The sequence below is a fragment of the Rhincodon typus genome, chromosome 6, assembly GCF_021869965.1.
Source record: "Rhincodon typus isolate 14 chromosome 6, sRhiTyp1.1, whole genome shotgun sequence".
NCBI classification, from domain to species: Eukaryota; Metazoa; Chordata; class Chondrichthyes; order Orectolobiformes; family Rhincodontidae; genus Rhincodon; species Rhincodon typus.
Window position 1 is genome coordinate 95,337,551 of NC_063337.1, and position 22,480 is coordinate 95,360,030.

The following is a 22,480-nucleotide window of genomic DNA, read 5'->3' on the forward strand; positions in this document are numbered from 1 at the left end:
GGCATTGACAATGTTCCTTATAATAGACTGGTTAGCAAGGTTAGATCATGTGGAATACATGGAGAAATGGCTCAAAGGTAGAAGGCAGAAGGGGGTGGTGGAGGATTGCTTTTCAGACTGGAGGCCTCTGACCAGAGGTGTGCAACAAGGATCAGTGCTGGGTCCATTGCCTTTTGTCATTTATATAAAATAAATGTACTATCAAGAATGTAACGATGTGGAATAGTTTCGAGGTTAAGAAAATGACAAGAAACTGTATAAATTCCATAAACCAAATGAATGAAAATGAATGAAGTCTAAATTTAGGTGTCCTTATTTTGTACATGCTTTCATGTCTACATTGGAATGCACTTGGAAATAATGTTGCATTTCCTAAGAGTGGAGGCATGTTACAAATTCACATTTATATTTATATTTAAGGACAATGTGAAAAGTTGGAAGATTGAGAATGATATGGACATTTTATGGATGGTAAAGGTTGTCTTATGGTATCAAGAAAAGCAGTCAACAGCCTAATGTGAACTGTAAGCCACCCCCCATTTACACAAAAAAAACAAGTGACTGGAGAAAAGACAAAGCTTTTATGTAACGGAGCTCATGGCATTTCAATGTTGGAAACTGTGATTTGAAAAAAATGAAACTAATGAGCCTCTATGCTAATAGTTACTTAACAAACCTAACAGGACTTTGTTATCTGTTTGAATTTTCTTCTGAATGGTAGCTATTGGGAACCTGATATTTAGAAACATCAGTATGTCGACAACCTTGGTAAAGCCTGAAAAGCTAGACCGTCACCACTTTCCAAAGACTTGGATCCAGGTTGATTGTGATCAGAACTGAGTTCTTTTGTTAGTCTACAGCTGTCAGCAATTTGATTTCATCAAAAGGAAACCTGATGGACCATAAGAAATCATCACATTCCATCCATTATTTCCAGGCCCTTAGCCAACAGGCTTTCACCCTTTGCAAAAAAACACCAACCAACTCTGCAGAGGCTGTTGTCTTTTGCTGATGTATCAGTTGGCTTGTGTTTGGAACTAAATAGACCTAGTTCTAATTCTGTATTATTGCTTAGATAGTGACCAGTGTCAGATATTTGCTTCCAGAAAAAAGTATGCTTGTAATAAACAGGTTATTGAGTTAAAGGCAGCTGATACACAGTTCTTTTATTTTGGATAATAGTGTAGAAAAAGTAGTAACTGGCAAATTTTGGTGACTAAATCAACACATTAATACTAATGGTGCAACAAGTGGAGTACAGGAGATGATTATCTGACCTTCCATTTGATCCAGTCCTGATAGCAAGGTAACTTATTGTTATCCTTGTAACTCCTGTAAGTCAATTTTATTTCTTTTATTAATTGGAGACCATCCTTGTTTTCCAATATCCAACAAAAGAAAAGCAAAGACTGATCTGTGTTTATGGCACATGTTGCATGACTTCAGAGAATCTCAAAGTAATTTACTGTCAATCAAATACTTTTAACAACGTGGTCATTAATGTAATGCAGGAGATGCAAAGATCAGATCTTATGTGTCTTGATGTTTCAAATTCTCACAAACAATATTCTGGAAGTGACATCCAAATGCAATGTAAATCAATTGAATTTTTAATAGGACACAGAAGGAACAGAAGTTGTCTTGACATCATTAAATGCAAAAAGGCCTTTGCCCTCTAGTCATGGACAAAAATCACTCAAGTTAAGGTGTCTTTCTACAAATTGCCACTAACCTTAGAGAGCAAAGATGATCTTATTTGGATTGTTCCAGCCTCCAAGTACAAAATTTGACCTCACCTGAAAGGTGTTCGAGAGACCGCAGTTGACTTCTGGATCTTCATTGAGTCATGTTGAGCAAGTCACCAATCTAAAAGCTTAGTGCCTTGAAGTGAAATGTCACCATTGGTGTGGGAGGTATAGTATTCATGTAATCTGTTTTTCTACTTGGAAGGCAGCTGTGGCAAAAGACTCCCAAGAGCAAAGCAGAAATGCTTGAGGGACATATCCTGAAGATATCAATCGTCCCTGCTAACTCATGGGAGTTCCTGGCTTGTGGCCAAGCGAAATGGAGAACATTTATTCCAAAAGGCACCAAACACATTAAGACACTTTGTCACAAATATACAGGGCCAAATTGAGGCATGGGAATGTGTGCACAAAGCCGTTAACAACTTATTTACCCAAACCTTCAAACACAACTAGCCTCACATATGGCAGAGTCTGCAAATGGTGCACTGGATTTACCTGAAAATCGGAATGGAAGCAAGTCATTCTTCATTCCAACAGACTACATAAGTTGATGATCTGGTTAGCAAGATTCTTCTACTGTTGGGGATATTCTCCAGAAAACATCTCACCATTAATGATGTGTACTAAAGTATAATGTGTTTAATTCTTCTCCAATTATTTCAAGGTAGGTCAGATCACTTTTTTTTAAAAATAGGTTTCTTGTGATATTTCCATTCCCTTGATTAGCAAGTGGTTTGCTTCACTTAGTTAACTCATTGTGACCTGAATTTGGCTTTTTATTGGGAACGTAACATAGATTGAACCACAAATGTTTTCTGGAATAAATTGGTAAAAATCTCAAGATGTCATCCTGGGTTTTCAGAAACAAAGAAAGGTACAGCGAGATGTGCTGGCTATTTTTAATAAATCTCTGACTGTGAGAGGTCAGGATGCATACATGACAGTAGAATTTTAGACAGAACTTTTAGATTGAACTTTTTTTTGTACTGAAAATCCCTCAAAGATCCAAATCCAACAAGCTGTTCTGCAGTATTTCTTGTTTCAATGAAAACTGAAAAGACAGGTATGTTCAAGATGTGTCATTTACTGCAATCAGTGATACCTCTGAACTGAAACGCATCTTTGGAAGATAACTTTTTAAAACAGTACTTTGAGAAAACAAAAAATCTTTATTAAATCTGAAATACACCAAATGTTTTACAAAAACAAGTAAAAGCTTCTGATGCATCTTAAGAAAAATATGGATCATGCAATAAAGCAGCGATAATGACAAGGATAATGCCTTTTAATGCATGTCATTAAAGGATATAATTGATGGAATTATACACTTTCCTATTACAGGCAAACATAACAATTATGGAATTTATAATGGCATGGAAACACAAAATTGTTTCCATTTTGAAAAAAAGCAAAATATTGACTTTCTTGCTGATTTAACCAAAACAGCATCAAAAGTTATGCGGAAAGCTGCTTAAAATCTTGCAGACTGAAAATAACTGATGTAAATGATTGCAATTAACTCAAGTTCTAAGTCATGCAGCATATCAAAAAAAGGATTAATTACAATTTTTAAAAAAATGAATCCACTTTTCATCACAATAAAAACATGTAAACATTGAGCCTCAACACATGTCAACAAGTTTTCAGAAAAAATTCTACTTTTTTTTTAAGCTGTAACCTGGCAAAGAACTTAAAATGGTAATGTCTGGACTAAAACAGAAGACTGTCTCTTCCAAGTTGCTGTGAAATATTTAACTGCTGCACATTTACATGCACAATTCAGTCACGTGCGCATGCAGATCAGTAAGTTGGCACATTTCCTTTCCTCATGGACATAAAAAGCTGTTAAGTTTTTGTAGGAAGTTAAAAAATCTCAGGAGCCTGTACTTTGCCATGACAGAATCCATCCAAAATGTTCAAATGATATTAATTATCCCATTATAGCAAGTGATATTTATAAATGTTTCCGTGTTTTTATTGAATCAATTTAAGCCACCAGGAACAAATATTAACTGTTTGGCCAGTAAACAATTCTTCTCAAACAGGTTCAAAGGACTAAGTGGCCTCTCCTGTTCCTTCTAACATTTGAATCTAAATTAAAGGTACAATTTACCAAGACAAAACCATTTTAAATTTAAATATAAAAGTATAAACAAAAAACGTTCAAGCATTTTGCTTATTTCTGCAAATAAAACAGAAAAAAAAAAATCAGTGAACAACTACAGAAGCCAGTGAGGTTATACCAGCAACAACCCACCACCTAAGAACCAGCAGCCCAACTTTACGAGCCATGGAAAAGGTGGACTGCACTGTAAACGGCATGGTTATAGCTCTGCTCAACTTTAACAGAGCTAGAATGTTCCATGAAGCTGTTGTTATCAGGAATGCTTTCGGCTGTGTCACCAAACCCGTGATAGTGGCCATATTGGAGCGGATCATAGTCTTCCAGGCTTCCGCTTCCGATTCCGTGGCAAGATGGCAACATTGGTTTGACTGCCACACAGCTGCTTGGGCTTCCGTTGTGGTGCAGCGAGCCGCACATTTCCGACAGGGGCTGGGTGCTCCCTGTGTTTTGCGTGGTTCCATTGGACTGAAAGCCACTTTTATTGCAAAGGATCTGGTTGGCGATGCTACCGAAGCCACTAGTCAATTCCGCAGCTCCTCCAATACAGGCATCACTCATTCTGTTCTCCTGAACCGAAGAGTAGCGCAAGCTATGGAAGGATCCATTTGTGACAGGTTGCATGGTCAACACTTTATCCATGTAGTTACAGTGATCCATATCTGTGGTGAGATGAACACCTATCATAGTATTGAAATAATTTCACGGTGTCATTTCAAACAACCAGCCCCTACTCTAATTGTGTCCTTTGGGTTGGGATTTGGTGCGGAGGTGGTGATAGGAGGAAAGAGTCAAGCCCCTTGCTGTTAACAAGAGTGTTTCATAATGGAGCAAAGAACTTGATGTATGAATACATACAGTTAGGCATATAGTAAGACTGAAAAGTCGACAATTTCTTTTTTGTTCATGGGATGAGAGAAATTCTGGCACGCTTTATTACCTGCCCTTAATTGCCTTACAGAAAGTGGCGAATTGTGAAGAACACACTCGAGGGTGAGACAATTGGAACCATGCCTTTTGGATTTACAAACACACCGAGTAATAATCTACATTTATGCAGTAAGTTTAACAGACACACGGGGGTGGAGTTGACTGTTCTCCTGAGGCCAGTTTAGTGGTGAGGCAGCATTTAAAAGTCGGACAGGAGGTGGGGGAACCCCTACTCACTCTGCCCTTATTACATCCATGGTGGGAAAGCCCAGGATGACCCCAACACCAATTGAAGACACTAAGTGACAACATTCCATTGCCTTCTCAACAGTGCTACCTGGATAACCGGAGCTCATTTTTAAATGACTGGCAGCTCTTGGCAGATGGACTTGCAGGCCCCAGTGTCCTTAATTCCAGGCTTAAGACATTGCTGCCCAGTTAAGTACCTGATTGGCACTTAATACAGCAGGCCTTGCCAAAATACTGCATTCAATTCTGGTCTCCCTGCTATAGGAAGGAAGTTGTTAAACTTGAAAGGGTTCAGAAAAGATTTACAAGCAGGTTGCCAGGGTTGGAGGGTTTGAGCTATAGGGAGAGGCTGAATAGGCTGGGGCTATTTTCCCTGGAGCGTCAGAGGCGGAGGGGTTTATAAAATCATGAGGGGCATGGCATAGCCAAGGTCTTTTCCCCAGGGTAGGAGTCCAAAACTAGAGGGCATATGTTTAAGATGAGAGGGGAAAAGATTTAGAAGGGACCTAAGGGGCAACTTTTTCACTCAGAGGGTGGTGTGTGTATGGAATGAACTGCCAGAGTAAGTGGTGGAGGTAGGTACAATTACAACATTAAAAAGGCATCTGGATGGGTATATGAATAGCAAGGGTTTGGAGGGATATGGGCCAAATGCTGGCAAATGGGACTAGATTAATTTAGAATGTTTGGTCAGGGTGGGCAAGTTGCACCAAAGGGTCTGTTCCCATGCTGTACAGCTCTATGATTCTATGAGATGACGGTGGTGGTGGAGGTGGGGGTGTGTGGGGTGGTGGAATGATGGGGCGGTGGGGGTCATTGTACCAACCTTGCTTCAAATGCTGATTTTGAATTGTTTTCCTTTCACAGAAGTGGGCAAACAAGCAGATAGGGAGGGGGGATTGGGGACTAGGGTTTGAGAATGAGTGTTTGGGAGAGGCGTTTGGATAGGGGACAAGGGAATAGGCAGAGGGGACCAGACGTGAGCTTGGGAGAAGACCTGGGAGGAGAGGAGGGAACAACAGGGGCTTCGTGAGGTGGGTGATGGGCTCAATTGGCTAAAGACCATGTCATTAACAGTGGCAGTAGATGTACACAAGTCAGTATACGCGGCCTGCAGGATTCCAGCAAGGATATAAGGCTGGATCATTTTTCAGGGATAGGCTCATTAAGACTATCAGTGATTATGGAGAATTCAATGTATAAAACAACAACAAAAAAATAAATCACAAATTCAATCACTGTTTAGGACAGATGAAAAACATGGTAGAAAAATACTAATCAGCATGAACCTTTTAGTGGCACCTAAATTTGACCATAAAAACAAAACCATCCCTTTTCTAGCTTCTCTGTCTTTGTACCAACATCCTGATTATTAACAGGCTCTAGCTACTAGATCCTGACACCAAGAAATTAGATATACAAGTTCTAAACTCTAATCTTGTTGTTTTAAGTTCACTAGATTTTGAAATGGAACTCACGCTACTTGGCTTTCCCATTCCATCAACAGATGGATAAATAGAATACCAGTGCCTGCAGAACAAGCATGAGCTGAATGTCCAAAGTAGTCACAAGCTGTGTTTCACAAGACAGCAGCTGGGGAGATTGCCCTTTCCCATCTGCACTAGTGATGGAAATAATGACTCACCAGTCTTGGAAAAGCGTTTAGGTACTACAAAGCATAACCTGGGAGTGATAAACTGCCTAAAGTGGTCTAATCGGCTGCTATTTTGACTCATTTCACAGTTCATTTGTTTCAGCTATATTTCCACACCACAGTAGGCAAAATGGAACTGCCTGAAACTGTAAGGCTCAAGATTCAGTTAAACGGTTGAAAAGAACTGAAAATAATTATTAAAGGCTTTCCTAATTTGCCCTCAGAGGACACTTTAAAACAATACAAATTCAAGCAGTATTACTGCTTATTAGCAATTTATTTTGGTTCCCTGGAAATTTGTGATTTGAAGTAACTTTAATCTAAGTCTGGCTGTATGGTGTTTTCCTATCAGCAAAAGTGATCAGGAACATGATGTGAATACCATCATCCATTATAAAATATCATCATGAACTCCTGTGGCACGTTATTTATTCCACATACAAGCTTTTCTCACTTGCTAAGCACAGATAGCTTTACCTGGAAGAAAGTTAAAACTCTAATGATCAGCAAAATCTTTTGGGTGACCCCTCAGCAAATACTCAGACAAGCTAAACTCAACTAATACCATCTTGTTCCTTATTGGATATTCAATAAAATCGTGATGCACCACCAATACAGTAACAAGAGGTGGACCACACCCTGCATTTAATTAGCATCTTTAGCAAAACAAACAAGTTCCAACCTACTTATACAGCAAAATAAGGAAGTAGAATTATGCAGTTAAAAGAAATGATAGGATAGAATTTTGAACAAAAGCTGGTAGGGAGAGGTACAGAGGCAGAAGAGTTTAACGATTGAATTCCAGAAGTTATATGAGAAAAAAATATGCAACTTTGTGTGATACAGTTCCAGAATGTCAATTGCGATTGTATCTAAAGGAACCATCTCCCAAACTGTGTGAGCTGCACGGTTATCCAGTGAGTTTCCAGACAGACAGCATTTAAAGCAGATATTTTGTACAGTTCAGGTCACTGTGCTATGGGAAAGATATTATTAAACTGGAGAGAAAAAAAATAGCAGGATGTTGTTGGACTGGAGGGTTTGAGTTAGAAGGACAGGCCGAATAGTCTGGGACTGTTTTCACTGGAGTGAGAGGGGTTGGGGGTGACCTTGTAGAGGTTTATAAAGTCATGAGGGGCATAGATAATTAGAATCATAGAATCCCTATAGTGTGGAAACAGGCCCTTCAGCCCAACAAGTCCACACCAACCCCTTAGAGCATCCCACCCTGACCCATCCCCGTATAATCCACCTAATCTACACATCCCTGAACACTACGGGCAATTTAGCATGGCCAATCCACCCAACCTGCAAATTTTTGGATTGAGAGAGGAAACTGGAGCGCCCAGAGGAAACCCACACAGACACGGGGAGAATGTGCAAACTCCACACAGACAGTCACCCGAGGGTGGAATTGAACCCAGGTCCCTGGTGCTGTGAGGCAGCAATGCTAACCACTGTGCCACCCCATAAGGTGAATAACAAAGGTTCTTTTCCTAGGGTGGATGAGTTCAAAACCAGGGGACATATTTTTAAGGTCAGAGGCAAAAGATTTAAAAAGGGACCTGAGGGGCAACCTTTTCACACAGAGGGTGGTTTGTAAGTGGAATGATCTGTCAGAGAAGTGATAGCTGCAAGTTCAGCTACAACATTTAAAACCTTTGGATAAGTTCATGAATAGGAAAGGTTTAGAGGGATATGGTCCAAATGCAGGCAAGTGGGACTAGTTTAGTTTGGGAAACTTGGTCGGCATGGACGAGATAGACCTAACAGTCTTTTTCCATGCTATATGACTCTATGTTGGTACCTAATTGTCAAACGTTCTGCTGCCTTTTCAGAGGCAAAGGAGGTAGTTGAGAATGCAATGGAATGTGTGGTGTTGGGCGGATTGAAGATTGAGGTGAGGAAATGGAGAAATTAAAACAGAAGGTCGAGAATATTAAATGCTTGAACATGGGGTAGTAGGGCAGGGTTGTAATACCACACATGATGAACATATGGGATTGGGCTATAAGCAGCAGAAGTTTGGTATGTTTATCTTTGCATGAGTTTTTCCTTGAGCCAATGAAAATTATAATCTTACATATTGGAAACAACAGTTTGCTCTCTTAAATAAATGGCCCAAAGTGCTTAACAAATGCATTATCAACAAAAAAAGTGATATGGCACATTCGAGTCACAGGAAGAACCATTAGGACAGATGAACAAAAGCAGTATTTGGAAAAAAAAAGGGGTGGGGAAGTTTAGGGAGGAAATTTCAGAGGCAAGGATCAAGGAACCTGAAAACAAGGCTACCAGCGTTGGATGGATTAAAGACAGAATTACACAAGAGGCCAGAATTAGACAGGCTTTTAAAGATAGGGAACAGTGAGGTGATAAAGGGCTTTGAAGATAAATCTGCACAGAATATCAAATGGAGCTATCTTCTGAAAGATATGGTTTCTCCATATTTTTGTACAAGTGAACGCACAGGAGTCAAAGAACCCTCTCAGTGAGTGTGTGGTATGATAGCAAAGCACATTGGGAGAGAACACTGGGCTTCTTCCTTTAACTTCCCACATTATAAATTCAGATTGTGACTGCAGCTCTTTTACTCCACTCCAGGTGGACAGGAAAAAGCACCAAAACCCCATAAGTTCTATCACCCAGGCTTGTAACTAACAGGTTAATGACACATCAACCATAGATGAGGAATCAGAACCCGAGCTCTTTCTCTGGCTGGGAGCAGTGAGCAGTATTGGAGGGAAGAGAGAAAGAAGAATAAAAAACCAAATTAGTAGAATTAACATGTTAGATATTAAGATTTCTTTATTGTTGCAAGCGTGCGCAAAAAACCCACAAATACAAAGTATTAGAAGAGACGCAGATGAATTAAATACTTAATTTTGAACCTGTAAACAAAATTGATAGTTACGTCAAATCCTTTCCAAGTGACTTAAGCAACACAATCAAAATACAGACTAATCATAGACACAACCATTACCTACACCTTTAATGTTAATGTCTGTTTAGTCTTGTATGTGGTGATCATGAGTTTATAGGCTATGACGTATATAGATGGTGACTGATCCCATGACTGGCAGCCTTTATTTTAGCAGAGATTATTAGTAATCTTAAAAGCTATTTGCAGCATATAAATCTTTTATATCAAATTACACTTGTGACTAAGAATATCTAAAAATCTGAATAAAAATATTTACCAAAACTTTCTCTGAACAAATTATATTTTGAAAAATCAGTGAAATAAAATAATCAGATGACTAATATCTTTCCTTGTTAGGATCTAGCTCATTCTTTAAAATCAACGCCTGAATTCTGAAGCATTAGTACTAGGCAGAGACACTGGGATTAAGAGCCCTTGGCTCAGCACAATGTGTAAAAAACAAATCAAAAAGGTTGTTGTTGTTTTGGACCAGACTTTAATCCCTTACCAGGATTGAGACATCAACACAAAGACTAGTAAGCTTCACCAAAGAGCAAAGAGGTGGAGGGTAAGAAAACAAAGTAAGAGAGAGTGCACATGTAATGGAAGGAATGGGGATGGCCATGTTAAATAAGGAAATGAACATTTTTCCTCATTCACCAAGCTTTCAGCACTGAAAAATCAATTATAATGTGTGCACATAGGTACTAAAATACATCCAGGTATTGAGACTTATGAAGTTCGATAAACAAAATTTGAAGGGGAGAAAACTAAGTGCTAGATCCCATTAGAGTTCAGTTCACAACTGGATTGGAACTAGACTGGAACATTTTTAGCCGTGTATTGTCCATGTATCAAAACAAGAATGTTGAGTCAAAGCTGCCTTAAATTGGTTTGTCATTAGACTGGCCTGGTATGGAAAAAAAGATACAGGCTTGCTTGTTTTGAGCCTTTTACTGGCAATGATCCTGGTTGTGGATACGAGTCTGCTATCCAGCATCAATCCTGGTTTCTGATGCGAGTCAGCTATCCAGCATGGATCCTGGCTTTTAATGACAGTCTGTGATCCAGCATTGATCCTGACTTCTGATGCAAATCAGCTATCTGGCATCAAGATTCCTAGCCAGCATTAAGCCTGGTCCCTAGTGAGATACTGTTAACCGGTGCCGAGCCTGTTAATTAGTGTAAGTCTGCTATCTGGCATCGAACCTGTTTCTTAGTATCGGGTCTGATAGAATATAGAATCTGTTATTTGGCAGTGAGCCTGCAGTCCAGCATTAAGCTCATTACCCGGTTGCAAGCTTATTTTCTGGCTTCAAGCCTATTACTTGGCAGTGAGTCTGTTATGCAGTGCTGAGAATGTTATCTGGTACCAAGTCTATTTCCTAATGAGTCTATTATTCAGCACCAAGCATCACTGGGTCAGTCATGTGGATTGTGAGGAGGATCCCCATGTAGCAAGTGCAGTTTTCTACAGCCAGCTGACCACAGAGTCCACACTATTGGATATCTCAAACTTAGACAATAAAGACAACCTGAAAGCCTATTGCAAAGCTTGCAAGCTTCATCCCAACACATGGGCAAAACAACCTTGGATTGATCCAAATAACGATCAAGCATTTCAACATCTAAGAAGAACAAAGTCAAGTATCTTGAGGACAATTAAATATGCTACCAAGTTGATGCCTTCACCCATCCCTCCAATACTAATTTCATATGCAGTATTTGCAATTATTTATGCAAATTAACACTTGGCCAAATGTCACAGATGGGACAACATTAACTTGGATTAATAAACCAATTTTTCATTTTCTTACTTGGTGAAGTAACAAAAGAATTAATCATGCATCATGAAGATCCATGACCATTGTTCTTAAAATCAAGTGATTTGGTCTCAACCAAAGTTGATAGTGACACAGAGGATCCTTCAACAGCACCTCCCAAAACAGCGACCTCTATCACATAGAAAGTAGGAGATGCATGGGAACACCATCAGCCACAAGCCTCTTCCAAGCCACACACCATCCTTACTTGAAAATATACACCATTTCTTCAGTATTGCTGGATCAAAATACTGGGAACTCCCTTCTTAACAGCACTGTGGATATGTCTACATCCAAAGAATTGTGGTGGCTCAAGAAAGCAACTCACCACCACTTTCTCAAGTTCAATTATGAATGGGTTATAGATGCTCATCAAACCAGTGACATTCAGATTCCATTAACAAATTTTTTTTAAAAACCAGTGTGATGTGAGAACGTGAAAAAGAGTGTTAATTTATTTTGATCATTCTTGGGCATTACTGCAAAAACAGCATTGGCTTGAAGAGGAATACTTTGCCAAAAAAAAAGTCAAAAGAAAAAAATCAATAACAGCAGCAACAACTACCAAAAGCAAGTATTGTCTGCAAACAGGGCAAAATAACTAAATTAGCCTTAGTTCGGAGTCCCTTAAATGCAAACGGGGAACCTGATCCAGCTGATCCAACTGATCCAAACACAGCAAATCTCTGCATGGCAATAATATGCTTACTATTCAAAGCATTGAATCTGATAGTGGAGGCTGACTAAAGCAGGAAGGATGAGGAGTATCTGCTGACACCACTAACAGATAGATGTCTGGATGACTGAAAAGAGACACCATGACCAGACTGTCCTTATTTCCTGTCAAACGCATCCACCATCATACTACTACAGAGTCTTTAGGTTCGAGTGTCGATTCCACATTTAAAGGGAACTGTCCTTGCCTAATTTCGCAAGGAGCAATGTGGGAACTGCCTCAACTGTATCTAGCAGACCAATCTAAACACAACTCATGCCATTCAGCTAAGACTTTACCTCTTGCTCAGATGTTCCTCCCTTTGTGAACTAGTTTATCAGAAGACATTTGGGAAATAAACTGTAATTTAATTGTTTTATACATGAATGTTAAAGCACAAGTTGGGTATTCTGATTTATAGGTGAGGCCATCCTCAGGACAGATATTACACTATTTCTGAACCTTTTTTCTCTCACTTGCTCAAAATAACTTCATTTTCCTGTTTTCTCCCCATGTTCTTTCATATATTTCACTAATTATCTGGCACATTTTTGAAAGTTGCAACTGATTTAGGATCAGTCACTTGCTCCAAAATGCCTCACATTCCCAATTCTGCGGTAAGATTTCATCTGGTCATTATCTATGTTTCTCCTACAATCAATACTTTATTTCACATCTCAGCCTGCATTAATACCATGGAAATCCAAATAATTAATCTTTAAAATTTCTGGCACTTTGCCACACATTCCCTGGTACCTACCTGTTTTCATTCCTTCACCAAACAACTTCCTGTCCATTTCACGTCCCCATAGCCCTGGACCCCAAGCAAAATAGATTTGAGAAAGAGAAGTACAATGTGTAGCTTAGTCAGTCTGTCCAAGGCAGATTCACCATCTCTAGTTTCCCACAATTAGAATTAAAGGCCCTTAAGTCAAAGCAGAGTTTCCACACCATCATCCTTCATTATTATATAGAATTGGATGTTTAAACTAAATATCACAAAGTAATATCTCACCTACCTTTACTGATCATTCAACACTATAAACTGTGTACTTTAAGATGCTATGCATGGACAATTGCAGCCATCTATTATTTACTTTTAAGGTCCAAGATGTTTTCCCTTTCCTCGTGTTAATTTTGCAAAATTCACTTGTTTGGGGCAGAAACCCTGCAACTCTGATTAGGAAATAAAAACATCTGTCTGTTTCCAAAGCTCCTTTTTGAAACGCTTCAAAAACACGTCTATGAATTCAATAATGATCTAATAGTTAAGATTAAAGACAAATGATAGTCTTCCACAGCATGTTCCTATCAGTGTTCTGCCACATCAGCTATCAAGCTAGTTGAATCATTGAGTCTCTAAGCAAGACTGGGCAAGCGCGGTTTCAGTTACAGAATATGTAGCTCAACAGTGGTGATAAATTTAGTGATGAAACTGAAACACCAAATCACCACAGGAAACCAATTCAAACTGAATAGATGTACTGCAGATTCTCTCTTACAGTCTTAGCATGTGGCTGAATACAGCACAGAAACCTGGACGGCAATTAAACTATGACATTCTGCACGTTAAAACTACACAGACACACTATATGACATTTAATAGGAAAAACTCTCAAATCACTCAACAGTAACTGTATACTTACAAATACTTAAAACTTGAACATTTGTACGTTTCTGAACCAATATTTGCACCCGAAATAATTAAATATTCAAAGTAAAAGGTGTTTCTCTAAGGGTTTATTCAGGGAGAAGCTGAATTTAACAGGCTATGTGGGAACCAGACAAGATTCCAATCACTATAGAAATTCCTACTTTTTGTCAGAGTGATGGCAAAGACACTATAATTGGCCTCAGTGCCTTAGATCAGTAGGGGAGCAAACAAACAGGCATGGTCCCTGCCATTGACTATACAGTGCTCAGTGCTGTAACAGCAAGTTCATGGACATGGAGAAAAAACAAAATACAGTTTAACCATGATGCCACCATGGATAAATAGGTTCCTGGCACTGCCCGGGCTTGGGTCCAAGAGTTATATTTTCGCAGAGCAAGAGCCAGTGCCTTGACAAGCGAAGGGAACAAAACCAACAAAGGCAGAAACGAAAGTTAATGTATCAAAAGTATTTATTAAAAATAACATTTGACCCAACTAAATGCATTTGGATAATGCATCATCCAAAAGCACAGAAGTAATCTTAAAAAATTGCATTTCTATAGCATCTTTTATGGCCTCATGCCATTTCAAAACACTCTTCAGCCAATGAAGTTATTTTGATGTGTAGTTATTGTTGTAATTTAAGAAAGACAGTAATCAGTTTATGCAAATCAAGCTCTTGCAAACAATAATGTGATCATGACCAAATAATCTGTTTTGCCGACACTGATTGAATGAGAAATATTGGCTGGGGCATCAGGAAGAACTCCCAAGTTTTGCTGAAGTATTGTCATTGGACTTCCTGCCCACCTGATGGGGCCTTAGTTTAACATCTTTTTTCAAATACAATTTCTGGAACATAAACTGTGTATTATATGGCAATAAATATGATATAACAGACTTCCACCAAGATACTGTGCACACATAAGCCATGCAGGAAGAACTTATACTTCGAGCACCTTATAACACCCTCAACATACTTCAAAGCACTTCACAGATGATTGATTATCAATGAAGAGCAGTCACTACTGTCCAGAGTAAAACAATCAAGTAAAAGAGTATACGAGTGTGGCTGCGTGTATATTAGACAGGCAAGGAGGTGCCAAGGTGGCACCTATTCGGAGAACGTTTCTCCACTTTTAAGAAATTCGTTTTTTCAAAAACCACTCGTTTCCTGGTTTGAGCAGAGGTGGGTAAGAATCATTAGAGAGCATCTGCCTAGTTTATGAATCCCATTTAAAAAAGGTAAGGAATTTGTAACATGAAGACTGAAAATGTCAAAAGTCATACGCATATTTAGTTATACAGCGACATGGTGTCTGCATGGGAGAGACCGTGAAGACTTCAAAATCCTGGCCTCTAACAGACATAGGTTCCTGAGCTGCGTGGTTCAATTTGATCTGATTGCTGCCGCACTCAGTTGGGAATCCTTCAGCCTCACTGGAAATAGCCGAAGGCTTGATCTCTGTGTAAATGCTTTCAAGGTTGTCCATGGTGATGCCATCGGCTGCCGTCCTGAAGTCACCAAAGCCCAGAGCTGTGAGAAGGAGGGAATCTGCCGTAAGCACACATGCACATTTGCATGTTTAAGTATACGACATCAGCCTTGTATATAAGGATTTACTTTAGGTCAAGTGGAGTGTTTTGCTGAAATGTGATGATAGCTGTAACCAGACATACATACAAAATAGACATGCACTTAATGTTAAAAGGGCTGCCTTATGAGCCTGTAATTCTAATGGGGTGTCTTTCCTGACAATCATAAAGATCCCCAGAATTCCATTCACTTCCAAAGTGTTTTGTGGTGCTAGCATTAAACTAACCCTTCAGCAAGATTTTGCTGAATAACATACTTAAAACATCTTGCAAGTACTCCAAGGGTTCGTCTTTAAACTTTAAACTTCCAGTGTTAAAACATTCGATCGAATTTAAAGATGGAAAACAAACAATCTACTGAAAAGATAACCATGAAACTGAATTACAATCATGGTCAAAATGTTCTAAAATGCCTTAAAGCATTCAGTGGTGACAGTCCCCATAAGTTAAAAGCCATATTGTGATCATATCAATATTTATTTGTCTGTTGTATGGCAAGCGAAAAAACATAATGGAGAAAGGAGGCCTTTTCAAAATATTCTGAGTCAATCAATTCAAAAGTATTTAAAAGGGCAGAGTAAATCACATAGCCATTAACTGAGATATTCATTATGGAGAGGGGAAAATGGCAACCGGTGGCAATTTGTAAACATCATCAGGATAAAGCTTTCATATTTTGCCTCCAACTGTGTAGTACTAGATCACCACAATAGCACTGATCAGCGTTAGATCAACTGCCCAGATTAGTAATTTTTTTTAAGCATGTTGTTGTAAGTAGCATCTTCAAATTGTTTCCTGTGGTATTTACAAACGATTTGGTACAATATATTTGTAAATGTCTGTAATTAAGACAGATGGTGGGGACTCTAGTTTATCATCCCAAGCAGGAACTTTATAACATATCAGAGTTGGAACAAAATGAGGCACTGGGCAGCAATACTCCACATCTGGAATTGACAATAGATGACCCTCTTAGTGTCTTACCATAATCTGAGGGCATCTGGTAAAGGGCTACTATTTGTCTGGAAGCAAGGGCATGTGCCGACATGGGCAGTGTCTGGTTTGGTCAGGAGATCACCGCCAGGAAGGGAAGGAAGAGGAACAAAAATAAATGAGTATTCACTGCACACATGGATATGCCAAAGGCTCTCATTCCAATTCTCTGAACTGCCACTGTCCATATATTAGCAGTGATCAATCAATAAAGAAAGACAATAATATCCACTAATCAGCTCTACACCAGGACTTCAATCCAGTCAGAACTAATGTATGACCTGCACTTGGCTCAGATCTACATACTGCGAGCTTACAGCACAAAACACCTGACAATTTACAACAATCCCGCAAAAGCAGAGGACTGCCACTTATTGTGTTTTAAAACAGAAGATGGTTTACTCTAAACTTCATGGAACTAGCCAGTTTCTTAAAAGCATTTTCCTTCAGTATCTTTAGGAACATTCTATCTCTAGCCTGAGGCTACTTTGTCAGTTCCTGTTTGACAGGTTCTATTTCTAATGAGCAGTGCTGCAACCTCCCCTTCCCCACTCCCAATTTTAGCCTTATTAAAAATATTCTGTCAGTAATCTCCACAGCAAAGAAAGATGACTCCCTCACATATATAAAGGATAGGACTGCCCATGGGATTTCTTGCTATAAAATTAACAAAGTCTTTTTGCATTGCAATCCCCAATCGATTTGCAGAAGCATGGTGAGAAAACAAAGTATCAGAAGGAGAAGAAAAAATGGATACATGTCCATATATGGTTTAAAGGAGCCACTGACACTTATTGGCTGAGAAGCATGGTCACCTAGTTCATAGTTTAAAAATCAAAATAAAACTTGTTTGTGATGATCTCAGATAAGAGGATCCTGTTCATTTTATTGCCAAGTACCACACTAACAAGAGGACCAGCAATCAGGACCGTGGAAATATACCCCAACCCAAACCGAGTGACAGGGTCTTAACTAGGACTGCTGTGAGCCCATTGATTAGGTAACTGGAGCCCTAATCAATGGGCTCAAATGATGGCACATATTGAGCACAGGAGCAAAGCATCAGCAGTATGATCATTATTAGAATGATTTTGCTAGGGGCCCGGAAAAGGAAGAAGCGTTAGATTGAAATTAGGAATGGTAATGAGCACTGAAATTCCCGAAATGTTTGCTAGTATTAGGATAGGACTTTATACAAAACCCAAAGTAGCTAATAGTAGACAGAGGTAAAGTATGGGACTGACTGGGAGACAGGAGGGCTGGCTGGCAGACAGAGGGCGAGGGATGATGCAAGCTATAAATTAAGCAGTGCAGATGAGCAAACAGGCTAGGTGGGTAGATAAAATAAAGCTTTGAACTGGATTAAAAAAACATTTAAAAAGTCATTAAGAAAAGAAAACAAAGCCAGAGTTGCTGCTGACTATCAAAGCAACTGACACATCTTATGCAGTTTGAGGCCTTCAGTAGATGAAGAGTTAAATCGTTCTGGACAAGATGCACTGCAGGCTTATCTTGGAAAGAAAACTGGATTGAGGGTCTAACTGAGGAGGAATGGCTGGAGCAACAAAGGGCTGTGTTCTCCTGAATGTGATCTGGTTGGGGAGTTTGAATTATTCCAGTAATAAATGGAATGCAACAGATTAGCAGTTGGGAAATTTCCACTGTTGATACATCACAGATAGAAGGCTATAAAATAAGCACTGGTTAGAAGAAACTGTAGAATGTGGAATGCATGGTCACAAATGGTGACTGATTCTAAATCTATGAAAAGCTAATATGACAGCATGGCAGAAGGAGATGGGATATGGATCGATTAGCTAATGCAATATAATATGAGATAATGGGAAGTTATGCACTGTGGCAGGAAGAATAGAGAAGCTGCATGTTATTTAAACAGAGAAACACTACAGAAAGCTGCAGCACAGAGGGATTTAGAGGTTTTGTGCATGAGTCATAAAAAGCTAACATCCAAATTCAGTAGGTAATAGGGAAGGCAAATGAATGTTGGACTTACTTTCAAAGGAAAAGGGGTATAAAAATAAGGAACTCTTATAAAACCATATAAGGTGTTACTCAGACTATCAGAGACAAAAAAAACTGCAGGTGCTGGAATCCAAAGTACGCAAACAGGAGGCTGAAGAACACAGCAGGCCAGGCAGCATCTGGAGGAAAGGAACAGTCAACGTTTCGGGTATTACCCAATCCTGAAAAAGGGCTATACCCGAGACGTTGACTGTTCCTTTCTTCCAGTTGCTGCCTGGCCTGCTGTGTTCTTCCAGCCTCTTGTTACTCAGGTCATACCTGGAACACTATGAACAGCGTTGGTCTCTTTACCCAAGGAAAAACAAACATACTGGCACTGGAGGCATTACACAGAAGGCTCACTAGAGTGATCTCACGAATGGAGGGATTTTCTTACGAAGATAGGTTGAGTAGGTTGGACTTGTACTCATTGGAGTTTAGAAAAATGAGAAGCTACCTTATTGAAACGTAAGATTTTTTACTGCAGACAGGATATTTTCCCCTGTGAGAGAATATAACTGAGGGTATAATCTTAAAGTAACACATGTCCCATGAAGAGATGAGGAGAAATTTAATTTCTCAGAGGGTTGTGAATCTGTGAAATCTGTAGGGGCTGTGCTGTCAAGAATACTTAAGGTCAAGATAGATTTTTAAGAAATGAGGGAATTAATTGGTATTGGGAAAAGGCAGGAAAGTGGTGCTGAGGTTCATTATATCATTATGATCTCCTTGAATGCTGGAGTAGACAATGAGTTGAATGGTCTACTTCTGCTCATATTTCTTATTGTCTTACAGATCGTGGAAGAGGGACAGATGAAGCCAGTACAGACAGGGATGGAGTCATGGAGAGACAGGGTAGAGCACTGAAGGAGGGCTAGAAAAGTTTCCCAAAGAATACAAAGGAGCATGAGAAAAACAAAATCTAGAAAATGAGATAAATGCAAAATCAGTCCTAAGATAGGCCTATATTCAACCAAAGCATGAAGGGAAAGGACTCACTTTACAGTTAACTTTAATATAAACAATTAAATTGTCAATTAATTTGAGCTTTCATTGAAATTTTCCTTTAATTTCACTTGATAGTCCAATCTATCCAATGTAGAATTGATGGGATCAGTAGGTTGCTGTGATCCAGAACGCCAGAAAAGGTTTTGGAAGCCAATTCAACCATAACTTATAAAACGAGTTGTCTAAATAGCTGCACAGGAACTTTTGTCACAGAGAAAGAGTGGGTGAGTGAAACAAATTTAGATAGCTCTTTCAAAGATCTAGCACAGGCATAATGGGTTGAATGGTCTCCTGCTATGCTGTGCGACTCCTAAAAAGTTTTAAAATACAACAAGTTGGACAATATTTGTTACTCACATGATTGTTACAATGTTCACATATGATGTTAGAATCCTTATATCCTGGAATAAAATGCATAATATCAGAAAGTGCTTACCATCAGTTCTAGGCTTCTTGATTCCACAGCGTTCAGATTCCTCATGGCTTCTCTTCCGGTTGGTTCCTGTGTAGCCATTTAGGCCGTCTGTGATCAGGTTATCCCGGTAAAGACCACTGGCGATGCCATTGGTATAGAAACCATTTAGCTGATGGTTCTGCACGCTGCATAGGAATTGGGAACATTCCTGGAAGCCCTGAGCCAGGGCAAGCTCAGCTGCTGTCAACCCATTTGCATTTCTTAAACTGCACAAAGGAACATAGAAACAATTACACTCTGCCATATCACAATATCTCACACATAGGATAGATCCGGACATGTGGGAAAGATTAGTTAGGGCACATTGTAGAAGGCGATATGAAAAATTGCATTATAATAAATAAATTAAAGGAATCTGCGAATAACAGTATCCAAGTATTATTGCAGCATTTACACATTTGATTTTGTTAGCTATTGAAATTAGCTTCATTTGATTCTAAGTCATACTTGGCTACTTGAAGCAATTTTAATCGGAAAAAGCAAACCACGAACAGAGTTGTCTTTTATTTGAACAGAGTTCCAAACAAATCTGCAGCACGTTTTTTATTCTGTCACTTGTACAACATACTTGTAATTCATTGTTAAACTGATTATTGTGTCAACAACAAATATCTCTGAAAATCAGATCTCCCTGGAATCGTTTTGCAAAATGATGGCTCACACCAGTGACACTTAATCATTCCTCAGGTTGAAGTAGGCAAACATGAGAATTAAACATGACATTTTTAAAAACTGAATTACTACTCTAAACTGTTCTATTTTTGACTCCTTGCTTTTTTTCTGTCTGTAGCTAACTTTTTTTTTTAAAACAGGATCTGAACTACCCATCTATTCCTGTTTGGTTCTGTGAATGATTTGTCAAAATCAACTGGTTTTAACTGCATTTGAAGTTGTGCATGAGGGAAGTGCCTCTTCCATGTGCCCCATTTACCAGATAACATTCAGAGTTATGTTCAAACTGTGCAAGTTCTTTTTGACATTCATTGAATGTTCTTGAATATTAGCCATGGACTTAATCAGTATAGAAGAGTCAGCTATTGAGCCAAGAATCCTGCTCTACCATTCAATAAAATCATGGCTGATATTCTACCTCAACTCCACTATCCTGCCTTTTTCCATACCCCTTGATTCCCTACAGAGAAAAGTGTATGTTGAACACAATCATCAACAGACCATTCACATCCCTCTTGGCTACAGAATTCCAAAGATTCATAATAGACTAAATGAAGACATTTCAGTTCAAAATGACTAATCCCTTGTCCTGAGACAATGATTCAATGCTGGGCTCTCCGGCCAGGAGGAGAGAGCCTCTGAGCACCCACCCCACCAAACCCTTTAAGGATGTTAAGTGTGTGTATACACCCACATTGCAGAATGACACATTAGAACTGGCATAAAGCTGGTATCAAAAACCTTGCAATGGAAACCATCAATATGAGGTCATTTATTCATAAATTAAACTAACCAGCAGATTTTCAAATGTGTTCTTCCCAAAAGCTATCATCTCAACAAGTTCATTCCTCTTTATAGCTACCATTCAACTGCACTCTCACTTAATATCCCCCCTCCAACTTCACCCACACCTAACCTCATTCTCTCAAAACTCCCACCTTCCCTCTCATAATTCTCTCTTCAGTTCTACCCTCATCTCTACTAGTTGTGCGTCCAACTCCTCTCTAACCTAGTACAAAATTGCATTCCCTTGTCTCTAAATTCCTCTATAGTTGCCTCCAGTCTTTTCAAAATCAAGCCCTGTGCAACAACTTCCTCAAAGTGTTACCTTTTCCGAGTGCCTCACAAATCTCAACCCCAAAATATGAATCACTTGCTACCTCTCACTTAAAAGCATTTTTCAGCTCAATTTCTTTTATTCTACATAATCTACCAACTTCTCAGATCCTCAACTTTCTCCTCAGCCAATATCACAAAAGCATTGATAATAGCCTCCACTCATCAGACATTATCATCACCCACCCCCCACCCCCCACCCCCCCCCCCCCCCCCAATACTAGGCTCAGTTTCTAGCTTCCTTTTCCCTCACATTCATTACACAAGTAACTAGACCAAGGTTTGAGTCCTGATTGGTTCTATCCTACTTGGTCAGTCATTTATGACATTCCACATTACTGTAGCGTTGCCACTGCCTCGACTCTGGGCACACTTGGTCAATTTGTCCTTCTCAAGTCTCTTTAGTCTTTTGACTATCTCTGTGACATCACATCTCATACCCTCATTCCAAATGTCAGTCAGTCAGTAGCTAGCCATGGTCCTGCTTTCAAAGGCTACACTTTCATGCTCAGCTTGAACCCAAACATACTCCCAAACATTATTTTTCATATATTTCTGCCTTTTTGGTAATCATTTATAAACAGAGGCACATATCCCACATCCATGTTAATAACATTCTGCTTTATTTCTCAACTGTGCATGGTTTTTGTACACGTCTACAAAATAGTCATGGAATTACCAGAACTCCACATGAACACTGGCAAAAAATTAAAAGCTCTGCTGTTTGTTTCAGCCTAGGAACTCCACACATAATCTCAATCCACAAACTCTTCTGGGCTA

At 39.2% G+C, this 22,480-nt stretch overlaps 1 protein-coding gene across 4 annotated transcripts in view; it reads right to left on the reverse strand.

The window, feature by feature from the left end:
• Positions 1-2,897: 2,897 nt before the first annotated feature.
• Positions 2,898-22,480, reverse strand: part of LOC109922822 (ankyrin repeat domain-containing protein 10-like) — a 55,962-nt gene continuing 36,379 nt past the window's right edge. For 3 of the 4 annotated variants that reach the window (XM_048598347.1, XM_048598348.1, XM_048598349.1), the window contains 2 exons: positions 19,874-20,118; positions 2,898-4,532 (listed from right to left, as the gene is read on the reverse strand). In XM_048598347.1, coding sequence (XP_048454304.1) covers positions 4,030-4,532; positions 19,874-20,118 — 748 coding nt within the window. In that variant the 3' untranslated portion in view covers positions 2,898-4,029. Of the gene's footprint in view, positions 4,533-14,265; positions 15,356-19,873; positions 20,119-22,480 lie in introns of those variants that run through there. The other variant, XM_048598350.1, reaches the window with a different exon arrangement.